Raw genomic sequence first — 20,556 nt, 5'->3', positions numbered from 1 at the left:
TGTTTTCTGTTTTAAGTGAAAGAATTTAAAACACATCTTTTTGACGTGATTAAAAATCGAGTTTCTTCCTTACTCACAAAACTAAAATAGCAATAAGTATAAAGAACAAAGTAGTATTGATTTAGAAACGAAAGCACTATATTTAAGCATACACAAATTAAAAAAAACATGAAATTAATCTTCTCATGTTTAAAAAGATTAATCTGTTGATACTTTTTTTTTTTAACATGGAGTCTAAAACCTTCTCTGTATGGCTAATGAAGTACGAAGTGATTTAAAAAAAGTAGCTGCGCTCGTAATCCCCTTATACTTGCTTTAGTTATTTCGGGAAATTTCAATCATTGTGACTCTTGGTGCGATTTTACCGAATTTGCGAAAGTCGTTTCGGGGTACCTTCGATGATGCTCCCCCATTCTTTCCTTACTTTTATAAAACGATATGATATTGATTTTCGTTACAGAGATATCGTCGCCAGATGCTGAGATATTTTTGGTCACCATAAAATGGCGCTAAACAGTTTCATCCGAAATGTTACCAAAATAAGTAATAAAATTTGGTGATTGTTTGAAATTGTGCAAAAAGGAAAATTAATGGAAGTTTTTGCGCTGTTTATGGATTTGCCTAATTTAGATGCTGGATTATTTAACACAGTAAAAAAAGTCTTTTGAAAATTCTTTGATTGGCGATATTTTGTTTACATGGTGGAAGCTGAGAAACATTATGACGTAGTCTTCGGCTTCAAAAACAGCAACGTTGAAAAAACTGCCAAATGCATCAGCTACGGAAATATTTCTGCAAAAATTTTGGCGATCTGCTGGTTGTTTGGATAATGAGTAAGTGTTCAATCAGCATAAATAATAATAAAAACCATTAATTACATTAAAGTTCCGTTTAAATGGAAAATCATCAGCCAAATCATGTATTATTTGCCAATCTTGTGCAAAAATCTTACTTCAAGATTTGACTTGAGAAAAGCCTTGAACAATCACGAAAAGCAAAGAAAGTCAACAATACAACAATTGTCGCTATCGACAGGGAGTTGAGATGATACACTAAATACTGTATTGAGTTGAGGAAAGCCTTCGAACATGGATCTAAAAAGCTCATTACTCGTTTTTTGTTCTACTTAGAAATTTCGTACAGGTGCCATCTTCAGCAGAAAAATCAGAGCTTTCGATGGACATATAATGTAAATATGTGCAAGTATTTTTTCATCCCAATATTAGAGAATTTATACAAAATCTGTGTTTTATTGCCCCCCTAAGGGGGTTTTTCCCCCCATAACGGGACGTAAACTACCCTATGTGTTATTCTGATGCATAAGCTATATTATTGTAAAGTTTCATCAAAATTCGTTCAGTAGTTTTTGCGTGAAAGAGTAACAAACATCCATCCATACATCCATACATCCATACAGACAAACTTTCGCATATATAATATTAGTAAGATTGCTACCTTACTGGGGAATGTCAGCATAAAATGAAAGTAATAAGTAGCCGCGCAGAAACTCCTGAGATGATTTTCGTTTTAATTTCGGGACAACAGAGGCAACCAATTTTAGTAATAAAAAAATCTGTTCAGCAAGTTGGGGGGGGGCACGTGCCCCCCCGACCCTACGCTTCTGGTCATATCCACAAAAAAAAGAAGCATGAGGGATGTTTGGAAGAATAAACGGAGAAGTTATTAAGACTATGATGTTATTCATTTATTTTATTGCTGTTTAAGTGATAACGTGGCAAACATAGAAACAGTTTTCACATTAACATTCTGTAAAAGATATAGGCAAATAAATAGTAATAATAAATTTAGCGACATTTCGTTACATTTTGATGTCATGCAGGGACATATTACTGGGTTATAAAAGACTAGAACCTTAAAAAATTTGTTTTTATTGGTAACCAGTGAAGCTTTTTACTTTTTGTAGAATGGCTTTTTATATCTGAAATTTGACTATCAACATTGATTAGGCATATCCAGCATATTTAATGTGAATATCATATTAGAGTGCTTCTTTCACACAATAATTCTTTAAATATGTGATCAAAATACAATTTTTGAGCAAAAATTTATCGTTTTGTATATGGTCGGTTATATATATATATATATATATACATAGTAGAATACATACAGAAAAGTATTTTAGTCAAATATAAATTTTTGAAATGAATACCCGGGTATTTACCCCTAAAAATTACTACCCCCGGGTATTTTACATCGCTACTTCCATCTCAACTAATACTTTCTTGGAAATACTCTTTACTGATGTCAATCCAAAGTTGATGATGAGTCATTCATCCTGAGAACAAGTAATGACTTCTTTTTTTTTATTTTTTATTTGGGGAGTACGTAAACGATTGTTTGAAAATTATGTATTTGTTAATGCCAATTTTATCATTTCAAACATATAGTGCTTCAGATCATACTCAAATCCAAGCTAATGCAGATGAAAAAATACCGGAAGCAATGGAAGAATTTGAGCTGTACAACCCTCAACATAGTCAATGGCTTTTGATGTGTGGAAAAACATTAATTTTCTTCAAAGCACCATTATATGTTATTTTATTGAAATTTTCTGAAAAACTGAACATACCTCTAAAAGCCATGCTAAGATTGAACACAGTTGATAAGAAAAAAAGTTAAATTTTGGAAGTCAAGCAATAAAAGTAAAAAGCTTTTAGAACAACATATTAAATCAAACAGATAGATTGTAAATTTAGTGTTTCTCACTGACATTTTTAGGAAGGAGCCGCCAGGGGGGGATACAGAAATAGTTTTTGGGAGGGGCCCAGAAAACTAAAAAGTGCTAAAATAATCCCCAAGCCCTAATTCTGCCACTGGCTAAAACTGTTTGGGTTTTTTTAAATCTTCCATGGGCACAAGTCTCCTTCCCAAGCTATTTTCAAGCAGAGGCTCTAGTAAATCTTGTCGTGAATCCCACCATTTCACCTAGAACTTCAGTCTCTATATTAAATAATTGTTATTATTTAGTAAACTTATGCTTAATTTTCAAGACAATTTTTATTTACTGGGTGTGTAAAGTTTTTTTTTCTTTTTTTTTTCGAATGGCTGGCAGCAAGAAAAAGTTACAAAGAACAAAATAGCAAAAACAAACGCAATACACAGAACAAAGAAAAATACAGGAACTATGAAGTGAAATATTTAGCTGCCGATACGCTCTCTTGCTTCCCGGTAATGGTCTCACAGGCTATGTCAGGAAAGCTGGATGCAGGTGGCGAATGTCCATTTCTTGGTTTGAATTACAAAAAGGACAATTGGGACTCTCGACAATTCTCAAACGGTGAAGATGTTTTGACAAACAGTCATGACCAGTTAAAAGTGGAAGCATGGCTACTGACACTGCTTTTGGTGCTGATGGGACAAAATCACGGTTTATAAACCTAACTTTGTGGTTGCTTCTAGCTTTTAGGTCTTGCCAAAAAAACAACCCTTGATTTTTTCCTGATATATAATTTTATTGCATTGAATGACACTGGCTCATTTGATAGTTGAACAGCAGCAGACCCCCTCTTTGCTAGAGCATCAGCAAACTCGTTTCTCCTAATCCCACAGTGTGCTGGGATCCACTGCAACACGACTTTTATATTCTGCATGAGCAGATCGTTAATGAAACTGCGATATTCAGAAATTTCCTGTGACTTGCAGCTTTTATCCATGCTATCGCCTCACTAGCCGCTTGAGAATCCGATAGGACAACACATCCCTTAAGTTTAAAATCACGGTATCTCAATTGATCTAGAGCCAGGTGTATAGCTTTTACCTCTTCATCGAATGCAGAGGCATATTTACTAACAGGAATCTAAAAAGAAAAGAGCTCACTGTAGACACCCGCACCTGCATTTATATAGTCTGCTACTCTTGACGCATCGGTATATATATGTAACCATTCACTTTCGGGGTATATAAGTGTAGATCGTCTCCAGAGCAATGGTCCTGAGAAATACTTGATCAGTCTCCCTCTTTAAAACAGGCTGTATCAAATTTAAATGATAATTCACTGGTTCATATTCATGTGGGTTTGTTGGTAAAGGAAGCGACTGTTGGCTAGAATTGACGTCATAAGTTCGTTTTGTCCCAAGCACAAACTGCACAAAAGAATGTAAAATACACACCAAAAAAAAAAAAAAAATGCTAAAAATGTCTTTTCATTTACAAAAGTGAATCATCAGACTAATAAGTGCTTGTATCTAACTGTTTCTGTTTTTAATGTCATTATAATTTAATTACAGGTTAAATCAATTTCACTTGTTAAAAGAATGGCTGAATTTTCCCCTTGTTCTGATGAAGTCTTTCAGAAATATGATGAATTAAAGCTAAAACAGTAAGTAAAGATTTTTTTTTTTTGGTACATGAAGATCCTTTTGGTTAGACAGATATGTTGGATAAAAGTAAAATTCAGAAAATTATTTTTGGCAATTTCCAGCATTTGAAACTCATAAAAGATTTGTATATTAAGTATTTATATTTGTGGTTTTACTGACATAGTATGTTTAAAAATAAGTTGTTTAAATTTAAACTAGAAACGAGTTTAGGACTATAAATGGAAAATTATCAAAAAAATGGTGTGCTAAATTATAAATAAAACCAGTAATTGGCACAAGGAAAGAAAAAGGTGAAGAAAACACTTAATTTGCTGTCGTATATATTGGGGTCATTCCATGTCAAATCAACCAAAAAAAATTATTTTCAAATTTACCATCTCAGATTTTCATGAAAATTTCAGGGATTATACTATTTGACATTCTAAATTCAGATCTACTTTTAAAAAAAATCTATCTTTTTTGGTTAATGAGTTATTAATTTTTTAAATGTGTAAAAACTCGCGTTTTTTTACTCATCTGTTGTGCTTAAAAATGCTACAATTTTAGTTCTATGGTGTCAATACAGTTGGTTAACAGCTCATTTTAAAGAGAATTGCATGAGCTTTAATTTGACATGCAACTTGCATATTTTCTTGAATTTTTAATTTTTTTTTTAATTTTAAAATTTAAATATTTTTAAAGTTAGTGTCTTTTAAAAATTTTGAAAAAAATATATGTTTTTTAATATGTTTTAATAAATACATCCTAAGAATTTCAGAGTGGGGACATGATGGGATCAGCAGTTATAGCAAATAATGCAATGGTGCTACTTAGCATTTTTGTTTAAAAATTTAAAAAACAATAAATAAGTAAAAAAATACTTTTTTAAATGCACAAAACTATTTTTAACAATTTAAATTTATTTCAAAATATACATGTTTTATTTTTTTAATAATATTATAAACATTTTGTAGTAAAACTATAAATAGTTCAATTAATTAAAAAACCTTTAATTTTCAAAAAAATCTTAAATTTTGGTTATCTTTTATTCCTTTGAAGTTCAGTAAACAGAACTAGCACAGAAACTTCGAGGATGTAATTTTGAAATGTATAAACACAAAGTAGAATTCGATACATAAAAATACCTAAAGAAGCCTAGAGTGCCAAACCAGTTTATTTGGCACTCTAGGCTTCTTTAAGAGGTTTTCCACCTCCAGCTCAGTCACTCCTATGCCGGGCTAATGAGTGCTAATAAGCACGAAACTGCAGTCCTCGGCTGGAATTGACTGAGCTGGCGGTGTATTTTATGCAAATAGTTGAGTTCCTAAAACTTCAGTGATCTTAGTTAATTTTGTCTGGGGGTACTTCTTTTCACTAAGACGAATTTTTTTTATGGGAGTTTCATCAATTACTCCAAGACTTTCATTTAAAATTTCAATAGCTTTAGACTTTTCTGGAGTTGAAATTTCAGTCTCATGATCTGTTTCACTCAGAGCTTCATCTGAACTTTCTTTATAATCTGAGGTAACTAAAGGTAATTTTTGTACAGCTTTGCAGCAAGTATCACATATTTTATAGCCTTCAATTACTTCCTTATGATGCTTTGATACATTATTACTCACAGTTCTTAAATTTTTCTCTTTAAAATGAGCTGTTAACCAACTGTATTGACCCCATAGAACTAAAATTGTAGCATTTTTAAGCACAACAGATGAGTAAAAAAAAACGTGAGTTTTTACACATTTAAAAAATTAATAACTCATTAACCAAAAAAGATAGATTTTTTTTAAAAGTAGATCTGAATTTAGAATGTCAAACAGTATAATCCCTGAAAGTTTCATGAAAATCTGAGATGGTCATTTTGAGTGATTGGTTGATTTGGCATGGAATGACCCATTGAACGCTCAGGGGTTTGTCCAGGATTTTTCACTGGGTCCGTTTTTTGTGAAAAATCAAATAGTTTTGTGAAAAATGAATTAATTTTGTGAAAATCAATTAATTTCACCAAAAAAAAAAATGTTAGAGTGAAATTTTAGAATTTAGAGATGGCAAAAGCTGCATCATTTAGAGTTCAGTGTTTTCCTCTTCTATGTTGAGAATATCATTCTGTGATGTTTTTCTAGTATTGGGGGGGGGCAGCATTGCTCTCCCCAAGTATCAATATTTATCTACCATTCTACATTATGTTAAATTATACTAGAAATATTTCTGTACCGTATTTAAAATAATTGTAACAAAAAAAATAAATAAAATTCAGACAAAGGGGATTCAGCATTTAACTTTTTGACCCAAGACACACTTAAAAGGCACAGAATTTCGTTTAAAAGTTATAAATTCCGCGATTTTAACATAAATAAAAAGAGATTTTATTTGTTTACTTCTTAACAAAGCGTACTAAACATCAAAAATTTGAAAAATCAGATTCCCATAGCGGATGCAAAAAGATTTCAATTCTCAAAGTGAAAGCATCAAAAGTATAAAAACGGCTTGTAAAAGAAATATTTTTGATAAAATTATTTTTAAATTGCATTTTAGACTCTTATGATAAACATATCATTAATATCTGTGGACACAGTTGAAGCAAAAAAAAATTAAACCATGGATTCAGCATTTTAATTTTTGACTTATAAAAGAAAATGGAATTTTACTTTTAAAACTTGAAATGAGAGTTCTAACAAAAATTAAGAGACTTTTCATTTGCATCCTAATAAAGCAAAGTTAGCTTGAAAAAAGAACAAAATATGATTCTCATATCGGATGTTAAAAGATTGAATTTTTTAAAATGTAGACATCTAAAGAAAAAAAAACTTTAAGTAAAAGAGTTTATTTAATGTTAATCATCCTTGTTAGCTTCGAAAAATCAAACCCATATAGTTTTCTCCCAAAATAACAGTTAAACATCGCACCTCATGAGAATGCTTACCAATGCCTTTCAGAAAAGTTTACAACAACATTGCTGCTAATTAGCTGTGATAAAACAAACAAACAAAATTATTTAAAACCAAACTTATTTTCAGCTGTTAATTTCTTTCCAAGAAACAAACAACAAGCATTATATTTATTTGGCAGTAGCAATTATTTATCGCTTGCAGGAGCATCACAAGAGTGCTGATTTTTTTTTTCTTGGCAAACTTAGCAGATTTTGTATAAGCTGATCCCTCTAATTTGACTTTAAAAAAGGTTCCAAAAATTATTGGTTTTATACACGGAAATATACTATGCAGGCTATGCTCTGCGTTATTTTGCTTTCAGATTTGCTCTTTCAATAAACAATTTGTGAAAGATCCGTTCTTGTTTATCATAATTTTGTGAAGGATCCGTTTTGGTTGATTGGGATTTTGTGAATGGTCCGTTTTGGTTGATCGGATTTTTGTGAAGGGTCCGTTAACGGACCCAAATATCCTCTGGCCAGACCACTGATGCTCTAACGCTTATAAAGGAGTTCTGTTGTAGCCTTGAAATAGCTATATTTAGTACAGTAGTACCTCTTTCAAGGGACACCTCCATTTAAGGGACATTTTTTCAAGCTCCAGTCTCTTTGGCTTGGTATCTCTATATGTATTTGTCTCTGAATAAGGGACAGTTAGTGAGAAAACTTACAAAAATTATTGTATAAATGCATAAAAAGTTTTGAATTTACTGGAATTTAAGATCCTAAAACTCAACTGGTGAAAGTTTGACATTAACGTATACTATCATTGTAAAATTCTTGCTAAAATTTACATGCCTGTTCCTTAGGCTAACAACCGATGAACAGTCAACGGCGCATGAAAAGCTTTAAAAAAACTTGGAACATGAAGACCGATTGAAATTTAGATTGTATTGAATTTTAAATTGCATGAAATGGAACAAGTCCATGTAAGAAATTACTTCAAAATAATTCATTTATGTTACAAACCGTTAGGATAACCAAATTTTTAATTAAATTTTAATTATTAAAAGAATAAATTTTGAAATTAGAATAATTTTGAATTTTATTCAGTATACATAAATAATTTTTAGCATTGTATCTTAGATGTCTATATAGTTAATGTTGATTACAAAATTATACTGAATTAAAAAACTGCATGCATCATTTCAACTACCTTTGAAGAAGGAACACCCCTATTTAAGGGACAAAATTTCAGGTCCCCTTGGTGTCCCTTATTGAGAGGTTCTGCTGTATTTTCTTCTCAGTTTGTTCTTTACTTACATTAGTACTTTTCTGTTAGCCGGGTGAAAGCGAAAATCACCAAATGATTACACCCAAGGCCAAGCGATGATTCGCCAAATTGATGTAGAAATCCGCCAATTTTCTTACAGTCCTTGTTGGGCGTATTCGCTTGGGGTTAATCATTTGGCGATTTTCCCTTGCGCCCGGCTAACAGAAAAGTACCCTTACATTTAGATTGGTGTTATTCGGAAGTGTTTTGGAATATGTACGTAGTGAATTCTCTCTCTCTAATTTATCTAACTATGAAATAATTAGGATGAGTTCTTGCCAGACTCCTCATTTGAGGATCATGAGAGGGGTTGAGAAATTAATGTATTTACATATGAATGGGAGTGGTTTTGTTGTTCTTTGAATAATTAACATTGAGTTAACATCTTTTGCTCCTGCCTTGGAAAAACTCAGAATGATAAATCTGGTTCATTTTGAAACTGGATTGTATAAAGTTTTAAAACATTCACATTATATATGTATTTTTAAAACTTTGTTACACTCTTGGTTAAATGCATTCATATTTTTAGTAGTATACATAACTTTAAAAATGTGTTTGGTTATCAATTGCTCCTTTCTTTTTGTAGGATAAGAGAAGTAGACCCTATGGTGCATCTCCTGTCTCAAATTCAAAATGATGAAAAAGTGAGGATTTGATTTTTTGTATTTCAATTACGTTATCTTCATCTTGATTCATTAAATAGATGGAGGAGGAGGAGGGATTACTCTTTTTTTATTTTTGTAATTTATGCATTTAAATGAACTTAAAAAATGATGAAGATTATAAAATGAAATTTGTTTTTATTTAATACATTTATTCTAAAAATGTTATTATGTGTTCTTGACTTTTATCACAACAAACTAACAGTTATAGGGAAGGAAATATTCCTGCAGCGTAAAAACAGTAATTAATATTTATTTGAAATACAGTTGATACATTTCATGTGATGATAGAAACTAGATAAATATGATTACTTTGAGAAACAATTTTTTTTTCAATAATTATAAATTTAAATACAAAAGACTACCATAACTGTTACAATGGAATTGCCCATTTGTATATACAGGATATGAAATGTGCTATAGTGTATTTAAGAATGAATTGGTTTTAAATTTGATTATGTGAAGACTACCGTAACCAACTAACATATATTACCATGTTTTTTAATTTCTTTTTTAGCTCATATTTACTGAAATAAAAATGTTTCTAAAAGTCACCATTCACATACAATGTGAAACCACATTTCAGATAAATATTTAAAGCTGTAGAGACATTTTCTTCCCTATAAAGGTTAGTCTGTTACAATGGAATTGCCCATTTGTATACACAGGATATGGAATGTGCTAGTGTATTTAAGAATAAATTGTTTTTAAATTTGATTGTGTGATAGTTTTATTTATATATGCATATGTGTGTGCATTATTTTGTAGAACCCCACTAATCCGAACTAATTAGGACCATTCCGATCACAAAAATTTGGATTGCCCAAAAATCCGATCAAAATAGAAAAGAAAAACTGTTTGTAAAAGTATTCAGTATTCCTATTTCTTTAACTCTGATTTCAAATTTATTTGTACTTTAATTATGCCATATTGATTAACAACACCTCTAGTGACAGTTTGAACCCAGAGGATTCTTTGCTTTTGTGTGTTCAAACTTCTATAATTGAGTGGTTGTTTAGAAGAAAGGCATACAGGTATTAGAGATGAGAAGGGCTGAGCCCGGGCCCGAGGCGAGCTCGGGCTCTAAAACCGAAGATAGGTTTCAGGCTCAGACTCAAGCTAAGATATTCAATCGTCCATCTCCAAACAAATTCAAAGCAAAAAAAAACATTATCATGCTGTGTGCGAAAGAAACACACATTTAAATCAATTCAGTCAATGTTAAAATTTAACCAAAAAATACTTAACTAAATTAACCCTTTTTTTTTTTTTTTTTTGATTACTATTGCAATATGTCACACAGTAATGCATTTGAAGTGGAGCATTTTGAGAAAATTTAGAAACTTCTGTTAATGAAGAATATTCAACATAACATTTTTCATTAACAGAGAGAGCAACAAAAAAAAAACACGCTGTTACAATACAAGTACAGTAAAACCTCCATTATCCGAACCTCGATCAACCGAAACTCTCGGTTAACCGAAGTCGGTTTCGTCTTCACTTTTTTTTCACTTTCTACTATCATCCAAAATTTTCTCTTAACAAACACGCATTTTTAAATTTTTTTAATTTCCCTCACATTTGTTTTGTATACAAGCCATCCTTTCCAAACTAAGAGTGCAGATAACACTAAGACGAAGTTGGCGAAAACATTTGCTGAATTTTTCAATTGGCGCAGATGAAAATGCTACAGACGTTGTGAAAGATAGTGTTGCTGAATTTTCAAGCCTTTTTAACACAATGAAATGTTTTGAAAATTGTGGGGATAGAGAAATCACAGATTGGTTGAATTGTCTTCCTTTCAGTTGCTCAATGATAAGGAATTAATAGCAGTAGTCCAAAATTCTCCCAAAAGAAGAAGATGAGGATGAAGATGATAGTGATTCCGGAGTAAATAAAATCATTAACAATGATGCTTTTGAGTGTTTCTTAAAATGCCTTGTTTAGTTGGAACAACATGAACAGTGATTCCTCTGAACTCATGCTTTTAACAAAACTTCGGGATAGAGCTGTACGGCAAAAAGATGATGGCCAATTTATACCAGATGAAGTTTTAATTTAAACCATTGTAAGTTTTTGTTTCAGAAATAAATTTATTTTTAGTTATAATTTTACTCTATTTAACAAATAAAATAGTCATAACAGTTCAAAGACGATACTACATGTTAAACTAGATTATCATTGATGAATTCTCGATTATCCGAAAATTTCGATTATCCGAAGTAGGTTCAGTCCCAATTACCTCGGATAATCGAGGTTCTACTGTACCCAAAATTAGTTGTTGTAAAACAACAGCTGAGACTAACATTTCTTTGAATCATGTCAGACTGTAGAAGGTTTTTGATACAAGAAAGTTTCCTTCGAGCTCAGGCGGGCTCAGATTTTGGTCTGAGGCAATATCACCCGTGCTTGGGCGGGCTCGGGCAGGCCCGGGCTCTCAAAAATAAGCCCGAACTCATCTCTAACAGGTATGTGCTATGTTTAAAAGCCTAACATATGCCCTTTTTCTAGATACGCATTCAATTATAGTTTCATAATTAATTTGTTTCAGCTAAATACCTCAATTACAGAATTTGTGCTATGCTATTATTTTTGTCACATTCAGTATGAAGCTTCTTATATATTATATAGTAATTATCTTGCTCTAAAATCAAATGCTAGTATTTAAATCAGTTATTTGGAAGTTTTTATAACAATTAAATTAATCTTAAATAATTCTAGGTCAAAAAGTTGCTGAAAATTAATACACCTGTAACTGTTATTGAAAGTAATGGCTTGGATAAAAACTGTAAAGCTGTAAGTTTCAAAATCTGTTTTTTTTTTTTTTTTTTTCCTTCAAGAATTGCATGAAATGTCAGTACAGTGAAACTTCTGTGAACGACCACCTCTATATAGCGACCACCTACATTAACCACCACTTTTCTGGGGCACCGATTTTCCCCCGTATATATCTAATGTTAAAATACCTCTGAGAAAGACCATTGAAACCTCTCAGAACAACCGGCCAGTCGTAAACCTCAGTATTAACAAATATAGGAGTTTTTGTTAGAGAAACCCCAAAAGACAGAGAAACAACAAAAGAAAAGCAATAGAACATTTAGTTCACACACAGATCAGCTTTCACTTGTTAACCAAAGTTGAAAGAAACCAGAATAAGGGATTAAAATCTATTCTCTTGTGGGCCTAAACATGTTCCTTTCTTGCCCTCTCTGTTTTGAACCTCAAAAATGAGGGCGTTATTTTTTGGACCCTTGGGAAGCTAAGGTAGCAATGCACATCTTGAGGCAAGTCAAGTGTGCACCCCTGTCATTGAGGGAGGCTGGTAAGAATAGAAGTTCTCTAGAATAGAAGTTGCATTCTGCATTTCATCACCATACATCGCAGTCAAAATATCGAAAAAGTGAGTTATCTCATGCTCGAGAAAATTGTTGAAGTCGTAAACTTACATGGGAAAGTTAATAAATAGTTTTCAAACTGAAAAATCAAGTAAAAAAAGTTTCTTTATTTAAATGCATTTTTATCATAATGTCCTTGATTAATAGACTACAGGAAGAAGATAAATGAAAGCTACTGGTGCTATATTTGCATGTTCGAAAATGACCTCTAAGAGTGACCAACCTCCATTAACGACCACTTTTTTCAGGAACGGAGAGTGTTCGCTCTAGATAAGTTTCACTGTACTATCTGCTAAATGCCTGAGAAAAATATTGTATTGAACTCTTCTCTCCTCCGCCTTTTTTTTTTTTTTTTTTTGTTAAATATTTAAATTTTACTTTGGGATTTTTTTTATAATATATCTTTCAATATTTAACTTGGTATTGCTGAAAATATTCAATTAACTTCTCAAAACTTACTACAAGTTATTTTCAATTTTAGTTTTTTGAACTGTAAAACATTACTTTTTATCTGTCCATCTTTGAAAAATATTCTATCGTATTTTTAATTTATACCATTTGCGATCCTGACAGGTTTTATGCAAAATTTCTATTAACCGAGAATTCCGACATCCGAGGCACTAGCGGTCCCAATCAGCTGGGATAATCGAGGTTCTACTGTATCTGCAGTTCTCAACTAATATAACTGTTTTGTAATTGGATTTACAAGTGCTGCCTGGCAAATGCATTTGCATATTGTAGGTAGAGAGTAAGCAAGAAAATGTGTTCAACAAAAAGTACCTAACTGTATAAATGAGTGTCAGTATTTATTTATTTTGTGTTTACTAGAAAGAGTGATCTAGAATCTGGAAAATGTGCTGGTTTCAAGTGTTGTTCAGGATAAATTTTTGGAAACATGAATTATCGTAATTGCTTTCTTTCTGTATATTATTAACTTATATAATTGGGAAAGTTTCTACATCTTATGTGCACCAAGTGGCGTAGCTAGGGTGGGGCAAAGGAGGCGGTCTGCCCCGGGCGGCATATTTTTAGGGGGGGGGGGGCAATTCAGCACCTTTGATGTAGAAAAAAAAATTCTAATTAAGGGGATCATACTTTAAATCTATTGCTGGAGGCAAATTTAAAAAAAAACCTGAATAATGTAAGGCTTTGCTGTGACTACAACTGCGCTTCTTAGTGTTCAAAGTTGAAATGTTTCCCTAGTGAGCCCCTGAACCTTCCTTATTCCCTTAACGTCCACTAAGACAGACTTAAATTGTATTTTTAAAACGTAAATTTTCGGAAAAGACCCTAACTTCCTAAAGTCACCAAAAGCTAAAACTGACTTCAGTTTTGTTGACGATTCAGGAGAGAACTCCGTTCCCCTAAGCATTTCTCTTAACTATGATTTTTGATGTAAATTTCGAATATTTCTCAGAGATAGGCGCCTAACATCCCCATCCCCCCCCCCCTTTTTTTCGTAGGAAGAATACGGATTGAATTAGTTTCACTTTTCTTCCTTAAATGAAGTTTTCCATTTGTTCAATAATTTCCGACGGTTTAATGTCTTAGATATGTCTCAAGGAAAGGGTGGCAAAATATGTAGCTACGCCACTGTGTGCACCACTGATAATGACTCTGGCAGCAGTTATATTATACATGAATCTTTATTATTGAAGTTAATATTTATTTTCTATATTATAGCCCTGAAGTTGGAGTGTTTAGTTCAATTATAGTAGGTTAGATTACATTAATAAATCAAAGGTGTAAATCAATCGCCAAATCTTAGCTTTCTATTTATGTCTTATTTTAATTGCCTGATTTTCTGCAGATCAACCATTTATCTTCTCCATCTTTTAAGAGAAAGGAACCCAAAAGAAATGGTAAGTCTCAATCTTCATTCATATCATTGATTCAATGTTACATATTCAGACATGTGAGATAGTTTAAATTCATGTCACACACACATGCATCTTCATGTTTAAAGATGTTCTATGTATGATACATCTTTGAGAAAGGCAGCCTGTCAATTGTAGCAAATGTAAAATTCAGATGCACTAAATGTTGCTAATAGTTAAGTAATTCATTTAAAAATGCACCTTTTGCTTTATATATATCTAAATATATAAAACTCAAAGGTGACTGACTGACATAGTGATCTATCAACGCACAGCCCAAACCACTGGACGGATCGGGCTGAAATTTGGCATGCAGGTAGATGTTATGACATAGTCATCCGCTAAGAAAGGATTTTGATAAATTCTACCCCCAAGGGGATAAAATAGGGGATGAAAGTTTGTTTACCGAAACACCCATGCAAAAACAGAGTCAAAAGGCGAATTGAAAATCAAAGTGAAAGCCTTGCTTGAATTAGTTACTCAAGTTTTATTTATTAGAGAATTGAAAATGGCAACAGATAAAATTTTAACTCATTAAAAGTTTTCAGGCATATTTTGGATTGCATTTGCTTTGTTTCGGTTTAGTAGTTTTGGTTATAGACTCTGCTTTGTATTTGGCATTTGTTGGGGATATTTCGATAACTGGGAATCTGGCGCAGTCGTCTCATTTTTGGCGCAAATAACTTTATTTAGGTAACCCTGTTGATTTATAGTAACCTTATGTCAATAGATGTTTCTGGTATCTTTGTTTAGGATCGCAAAGAAAAATGATAACTTACGATGTTTAAACGAAAAGCCGAAGGGCTAAATTTCGTAAGTCAGTCAACAATGTTACATGCTTATACAAGCAGAGATAATATCACACAGTGGAAGGTGCATAATCAAATATTAATGTGAAGAAATGAACATTGGAAACTTGTTAAAAATCTTACCAAGAATTTATTGGTCAATAGTAACTAAAATAAATATAACTAACAAAACTAAGTTATTAAGAATAAAACCCGGCCATAAGTGGAGGCGGAGTTCGCAACTCCCCAACACCTATCGGACCTAACTCACGAGAGGCTGACGAACACAAAAGAAAAGAGAAAGAACGATTGGAATCTTTCACTATTTATACTTGCCTCATTTGCATATGATTGGGCATCAAAGGATGCCAACCTAAAACTGAAACTTTACACGTGCCGAAAGAGTTGAGAAGTTAAATCTAATTTGAATAAAGTTAATTTTATATTACATTACATTAGGAATGAGAACGCGGATAAGTATCGTTTACCGATGTCTATCATATCCCCCCTTCTCATTCAGTAATGTTATTAAACTTTAAATTTTTATACAACTTTTAATAGATTCAAAAATAACCCAAAAAATCCACAAAGGGCCAGGCTTAATCTTTTACAAAAATTCAACAATTCAACAATAAACAAATATGGATATATATCCATCATAATACATCATCCATCAGCAGCTGCAGCTCAATACATCACCGCTTATTTGATTGAAGTCCTTTCTCAAAAAAGTCCTTCTTGCCTATTGATGATCCACAGTCCAAGGAAATAGTAAGTCCAAGATTAACATTTCCACTGCAAACTATCTTCTCAAACTGTAATTGACAAAAATACTCGAAACAGTATCTTTGAAAAAGATGGGCACAATGATTTTACAAAAAAAATTTTTTTTTTCACAATGACAAAATTATTTAAAACGCTTAGTTTCCAAAAATAAACTCTTGTCATTGAATCAAATTCCTCCATCTCAAAGATTAAACCAACGAGAAATTTGAAAAAGAATTTCAGTTGTTACAAAAATTATTTATACTTTAATACCCGATTATATTTATTATACTAAACAATTTCATACCATTAAAAATTAACAAAATATTTGTTCACAAAAACGATTCAGTTCAAAACGGGTCTGCGGCTTCGTAAAAATATCAGCCCTATTGGATTTACTGCCTACATGTTTTACGGTAAAAATGTCCCGTTGAATCAAATCACGAACAAAAAATAATTTTACATCAATATGTTTTGTACGGTGATTTTCAATCGGAGATTTAACAAAATCAATGGCAGATTGATTATCAACGTACATTACAGATTTAATTTTACCTTTTCTAACAATTCCCCAGCGTAAACATTCGTTTAATACACGGTCAAACCACATAAGCTCTTTAGACACTTCACAAAGGGCCACAAACTCACTTTCCATAGTGGAAAGGCTAATACAACGTTCCTTGAAGGTTCGCCATTCAATCGGCGCATTATCCAACAAAATTAACTGCCCCCCGAGTGAAGTTCGATCATCTCGATTAGCTGCATAATCGGCGTCAGAAAAAGCTATTAATTGGGTTCTATTACAATTTAATTTAAGTTTTAAATCTTTTGTTTGAAAAACATAACCCAGAAGTTTTAAAAGACCGTTCCAATGAATGACACCGGGGTTGCTTTGAAATTGACTGAAGATATTGACCGCATAACAAATGTCCGGTCTCGTTCTGCTCGCAATGAAAGAAAGACAACCCAACAAATTACGATAAGGAATCTTTGACATTTCAAATTTTTCATTTTCTGTATTAGGACAATTCGATTTCGAAAAAACAGTACCTTTACAAATCGGCAATGATGAAACCGGAAAATTAAAATGTTTGAACTTTTCAAAAACTTCAATGATATATTTCGTTTGAAACAAATTCAAACCATTTTCCGTTCTTTCAAATTCAACACCTAACAGTTTTTTCGTTTTTCCGAGAACTTTTAAGTCAAAATTTTTCCTAAGTAAATTTAAAACATGATTTAAATTCTTTTCTTTCCGTGCGAGCAAAACAATATCGTCAACATACAACAATAAAATGACACATGAATTATAAATATAAACACAATTACATTCTTCAAATTTCTGAAAACCAATTTTCAATAAAACACTGTTTATCTCAAAAAACCACATACGGCCACTCTGGTGCAGACCGTAAATTGCTTTATTAAGCTTACAAACTAGATTTTCTTTCCCTTCTATTGCAAAACCCGGTGGTTGTCTCATAAAGATGCATTCTTTTAGAGGTGCATATAAATAAGCATTTTTCACATCGCACTGCAAATCGAACCAACCTTCTGATATTTTCAAGGAAAAGAAAAATCGAACCAATGAAAAATGAATCGTCGGACTAAAAGTCTGATCGTACGATTCAGGGGATTGTGCATATCCCTGAGCAACAAGTCTCCCACGATATCTAACAATTTTCCCCGATTCATCTCTTTTAACATTGAAAACCCATCTCGATCCGATTGGTTTTTCATTTGCAGGCAAAGGTGTTAAATCCCACACTTTTCTAGAATGCATAACCTCTAATTCATCCCTCATTGAATCTAACCACTGGTCCTTTTGCTTAGATTTAAGAACCTGTTTGTAATTCTTAGGAATTACAATTTCATCATCTAGTCATAAGTTACATAAATTTAAATGAACAGTTTGATCAGAAATTTCACCTTGATATAAATTTTTACCATTAAAATCAAATAAATGTGGCTTAAACAAAATAGCATTTTTAGAACAATATTTTTCAACATCATTTAAAGAACGTAATCGTTTAGAAGAATGTTTCTCATAAAAATAAATATCAGTACGAGATTTATCTGACCTTGGGATTGCTTTCCTCACCCATTCTGTTTCACGCAGCTGTGCGCGTGGTGGGTTTTCCCCATTTTCACTCAAGTCAGAATTCGAATCTGATTCATCCCCGCTCGTCTCGCTTTCACTCTCATCAGAAGATAAGAATTTAGACGGCGTACTCGGGCTTTCACTTCCGTTATCCGATTCGGAATTCGGTTCATTTTCTGAATTTTCAGAATCTGATTGAATATTTGACCATTTGAGACAGGGACCCAGCACAGCTCCACTAGAGTCACTCTCTGATATATTTTTAAAAGCTTCTTTGTAATAAACATTTTCATTAAAATTTACATTTATACTTTCAAAAATTTTTCCGCTTTCGGGAATCCAGATACGAAAACCCTTAGTGTTAAATGCATAGCCCAAAAATATACCCTTTTTGGCTTTAACATCAAGTTTATGTCTTTGCTGACGGGGTGTTCCAAGATAACACAAAACACCGAAAGGTTTGACGTGTCTAGCACTTGGCTTACGTCCACCATATAACTCAAAAGGTGTTTTAGTTTGTCCTGAGTGACAAATCCTATTCCAAGTATAGTTGAAATAAAGCATAGCATCCGGCCAAAATCTTTTACTTAGCCCGCTTTCTTCCAATAATACTGTTGCAGCATTAGCGGCTGAGCGATTGTACACTTCGGCCAAACCGTTCATCTCTGGACTGAAAATATTGGTTAACTCGTGTTTTATACCGTTATCCAAACAATAGTTGTCAAAAACTTTATTTACGAATTCTCCCCCGTTGTCAGTTCTAACAGCTTTTACTTTAAGATTTAAAAATCTTTCAGCACGCTTTATGTGCCTTATGAAAATTTCTGGTACTTTGCTCTTTTCACTAATTGGATACAAAGCAGATTTACGTGAAAAATCATCAATGATTGATAAATAAAAACGTTCCCCCTTATTTCCCTTAATATTACATGGACCCCACACATCAGCATGAAGTAATTCAAGGGGACATTTAGACCGTATTTTGCCTATTGGTTTAAATGAAACACGTTTAAATTTACCAATTTTACAATTTTCACAATCTATTTTTACATTTTTGAATTTAGGCAGGCCATGGACACACTCAAATTCACCGCTCTTTCTGATACTATCGGTGTTAATATGTGCCAGCCTTCTATGCCACAATTCTAATTTTTCTACATTAGAGCATTCAATTTTTTCATTTTCGAAATGATCATTACTTTTATTTAGTTTTATACTTTCTTGATACGATTTATTATACAAAATTTGAGGTTTTACAAAATAAATGCCATTTCTTAAAATTGCTCTAAACATAAATCCATTTCGACCAGATATCGCCACGGAGCCGTTTCCCCCTTCAAACTTAGCACCCCCCTTATCGAATTTAGTACCCGATAACAAATTCTGACGCAGATTAGGAGAGTACATTACATCTTTTAAAACAATGATAGTATCATCAAACTTTAATTTCACAGTTCCCATCCCCAAAATGGGGAAAGTTTCATTTCTAACGGCTACAGCCATTTCTTTGTTTCGTAATGGTTTAAAGTCCTCAAACGCACTACGAATGTTGACGAAATGATGGGTGGAACCAGTGTCGAAAATAAATTCATTTGGGTCTTCTGATACTTCATTTAGATGTACTTCGGAAATGAAAAAGTTCTGGTACTCACATGTTTCCTTTTCCACTGATGGGGAACTGCACCTCGCAGTTTTCTTGTTCGCCTTCCTCTTGTTTGGTGATCTTGACTTTCTGTTACGTTGTTCGAGGTCCTTGTCAAGCCTCTTATAGTGACACACATTCCGCCTGTGGCCGGGTTTATTACAGTTAAAACAAATTAGTTTCCCTTTTACTCCTTTCTTGTCAAAATTACCCGGTTTCTTTACAAAGTTAGCCCTGCCGATAATTTTATCGTCCTCATCTTTTAGTCGAATTCGCGATTCCTCGGCAATAAGTTCGCTGACTACTTTATTAAATGTGAATTCCTGTGCAGTAGTTCTAAGAATAACTTGACAAATATTGTCGAATTCCGAGGGCAAATGACGCAAAATTTGAAAAATCAAATAGTTTTCAGAGAAATTCGCGTCTATAGCCTTAATTCTTTCGAAAATTTGCCGAGTACGGGCAGCGAAAAGATTTATCGACTCTCCCTCTTTTATACGACATTGGGATAACTCTGAAAACAATGTCATGTGCTGACAACGATTGTCAGGAAAGAAGTGATCTTTCAAAGCCTTCCAGGCATCAGCCGCGTTGACCTGATTTTCGATTATCTTTTTGAAATTTTTCTCCAAATTTAAATAAATTATGGATAGAGCCACATCCTGTCGATTTTGAAAATTACGAATCTCTTGCTCAGTAGCCTTTTTTTCATCATTAGAAAAAGGTTCTTTTTCAATTCCATCAACTATCTTCCATAAACCTCGTTCCATTAGGACAAATTTAATATCAGATGACCAACTCACAT

The 20,556-nt window shown here is 32.7% G+C and overlaps 1 protein-coding gene across 1 annotated transcript in view; it reads left to right on the top strand.

Annotated features, from left to right (window-relative positions):
- Window positions 1–20,556, top strand: part of LOC129228615 (gamma-tubulin complex component 2-like) — a 105,742-nt gene that overhangs the window by 11,629 nt on the left and 73,557 nt on the right. Inside the window, exons 3-6 of the mRNA XM_054863296.1 lie at window positions 4,248–4,339; window positions 9,108–9,165; window positions 11,905–11,979; window positions 14,389–14,440. Of these exons, the coding sequence (XP_054719271.1) occupies window positions 4,248–4,339; window positions 9,108–9,165; window positions 11,905–11,979; window positions 14,389–14,440 (277 nt within the window). The remainder of the gene's footprint in view (window positions 1–4,247; window positions 4,340–9,107; window positions 9,166–11,904; window positions 11,980–14,388; window positions 14,441–20,556) is intronic.

This window comes from Uloborus diversus, chromosome 8 (genome assembly GCF_026930045.1).
Source record: "Uloborus diversus isolate 005 chromosome 8, Udiv.v.3.1, whole genome shotgun sequence".
Classification (NCBI taxonomy): Eukaryota; Metazoa; Arthropoda; class Arachnida; order Araneae; family Uloboridae; genus Uloborus; species Uloborus diversus.
Note: the sequence above shows the minus strand (reverse complement) of the source record. Positions and strands in the feature narration are given on the sequence as shown.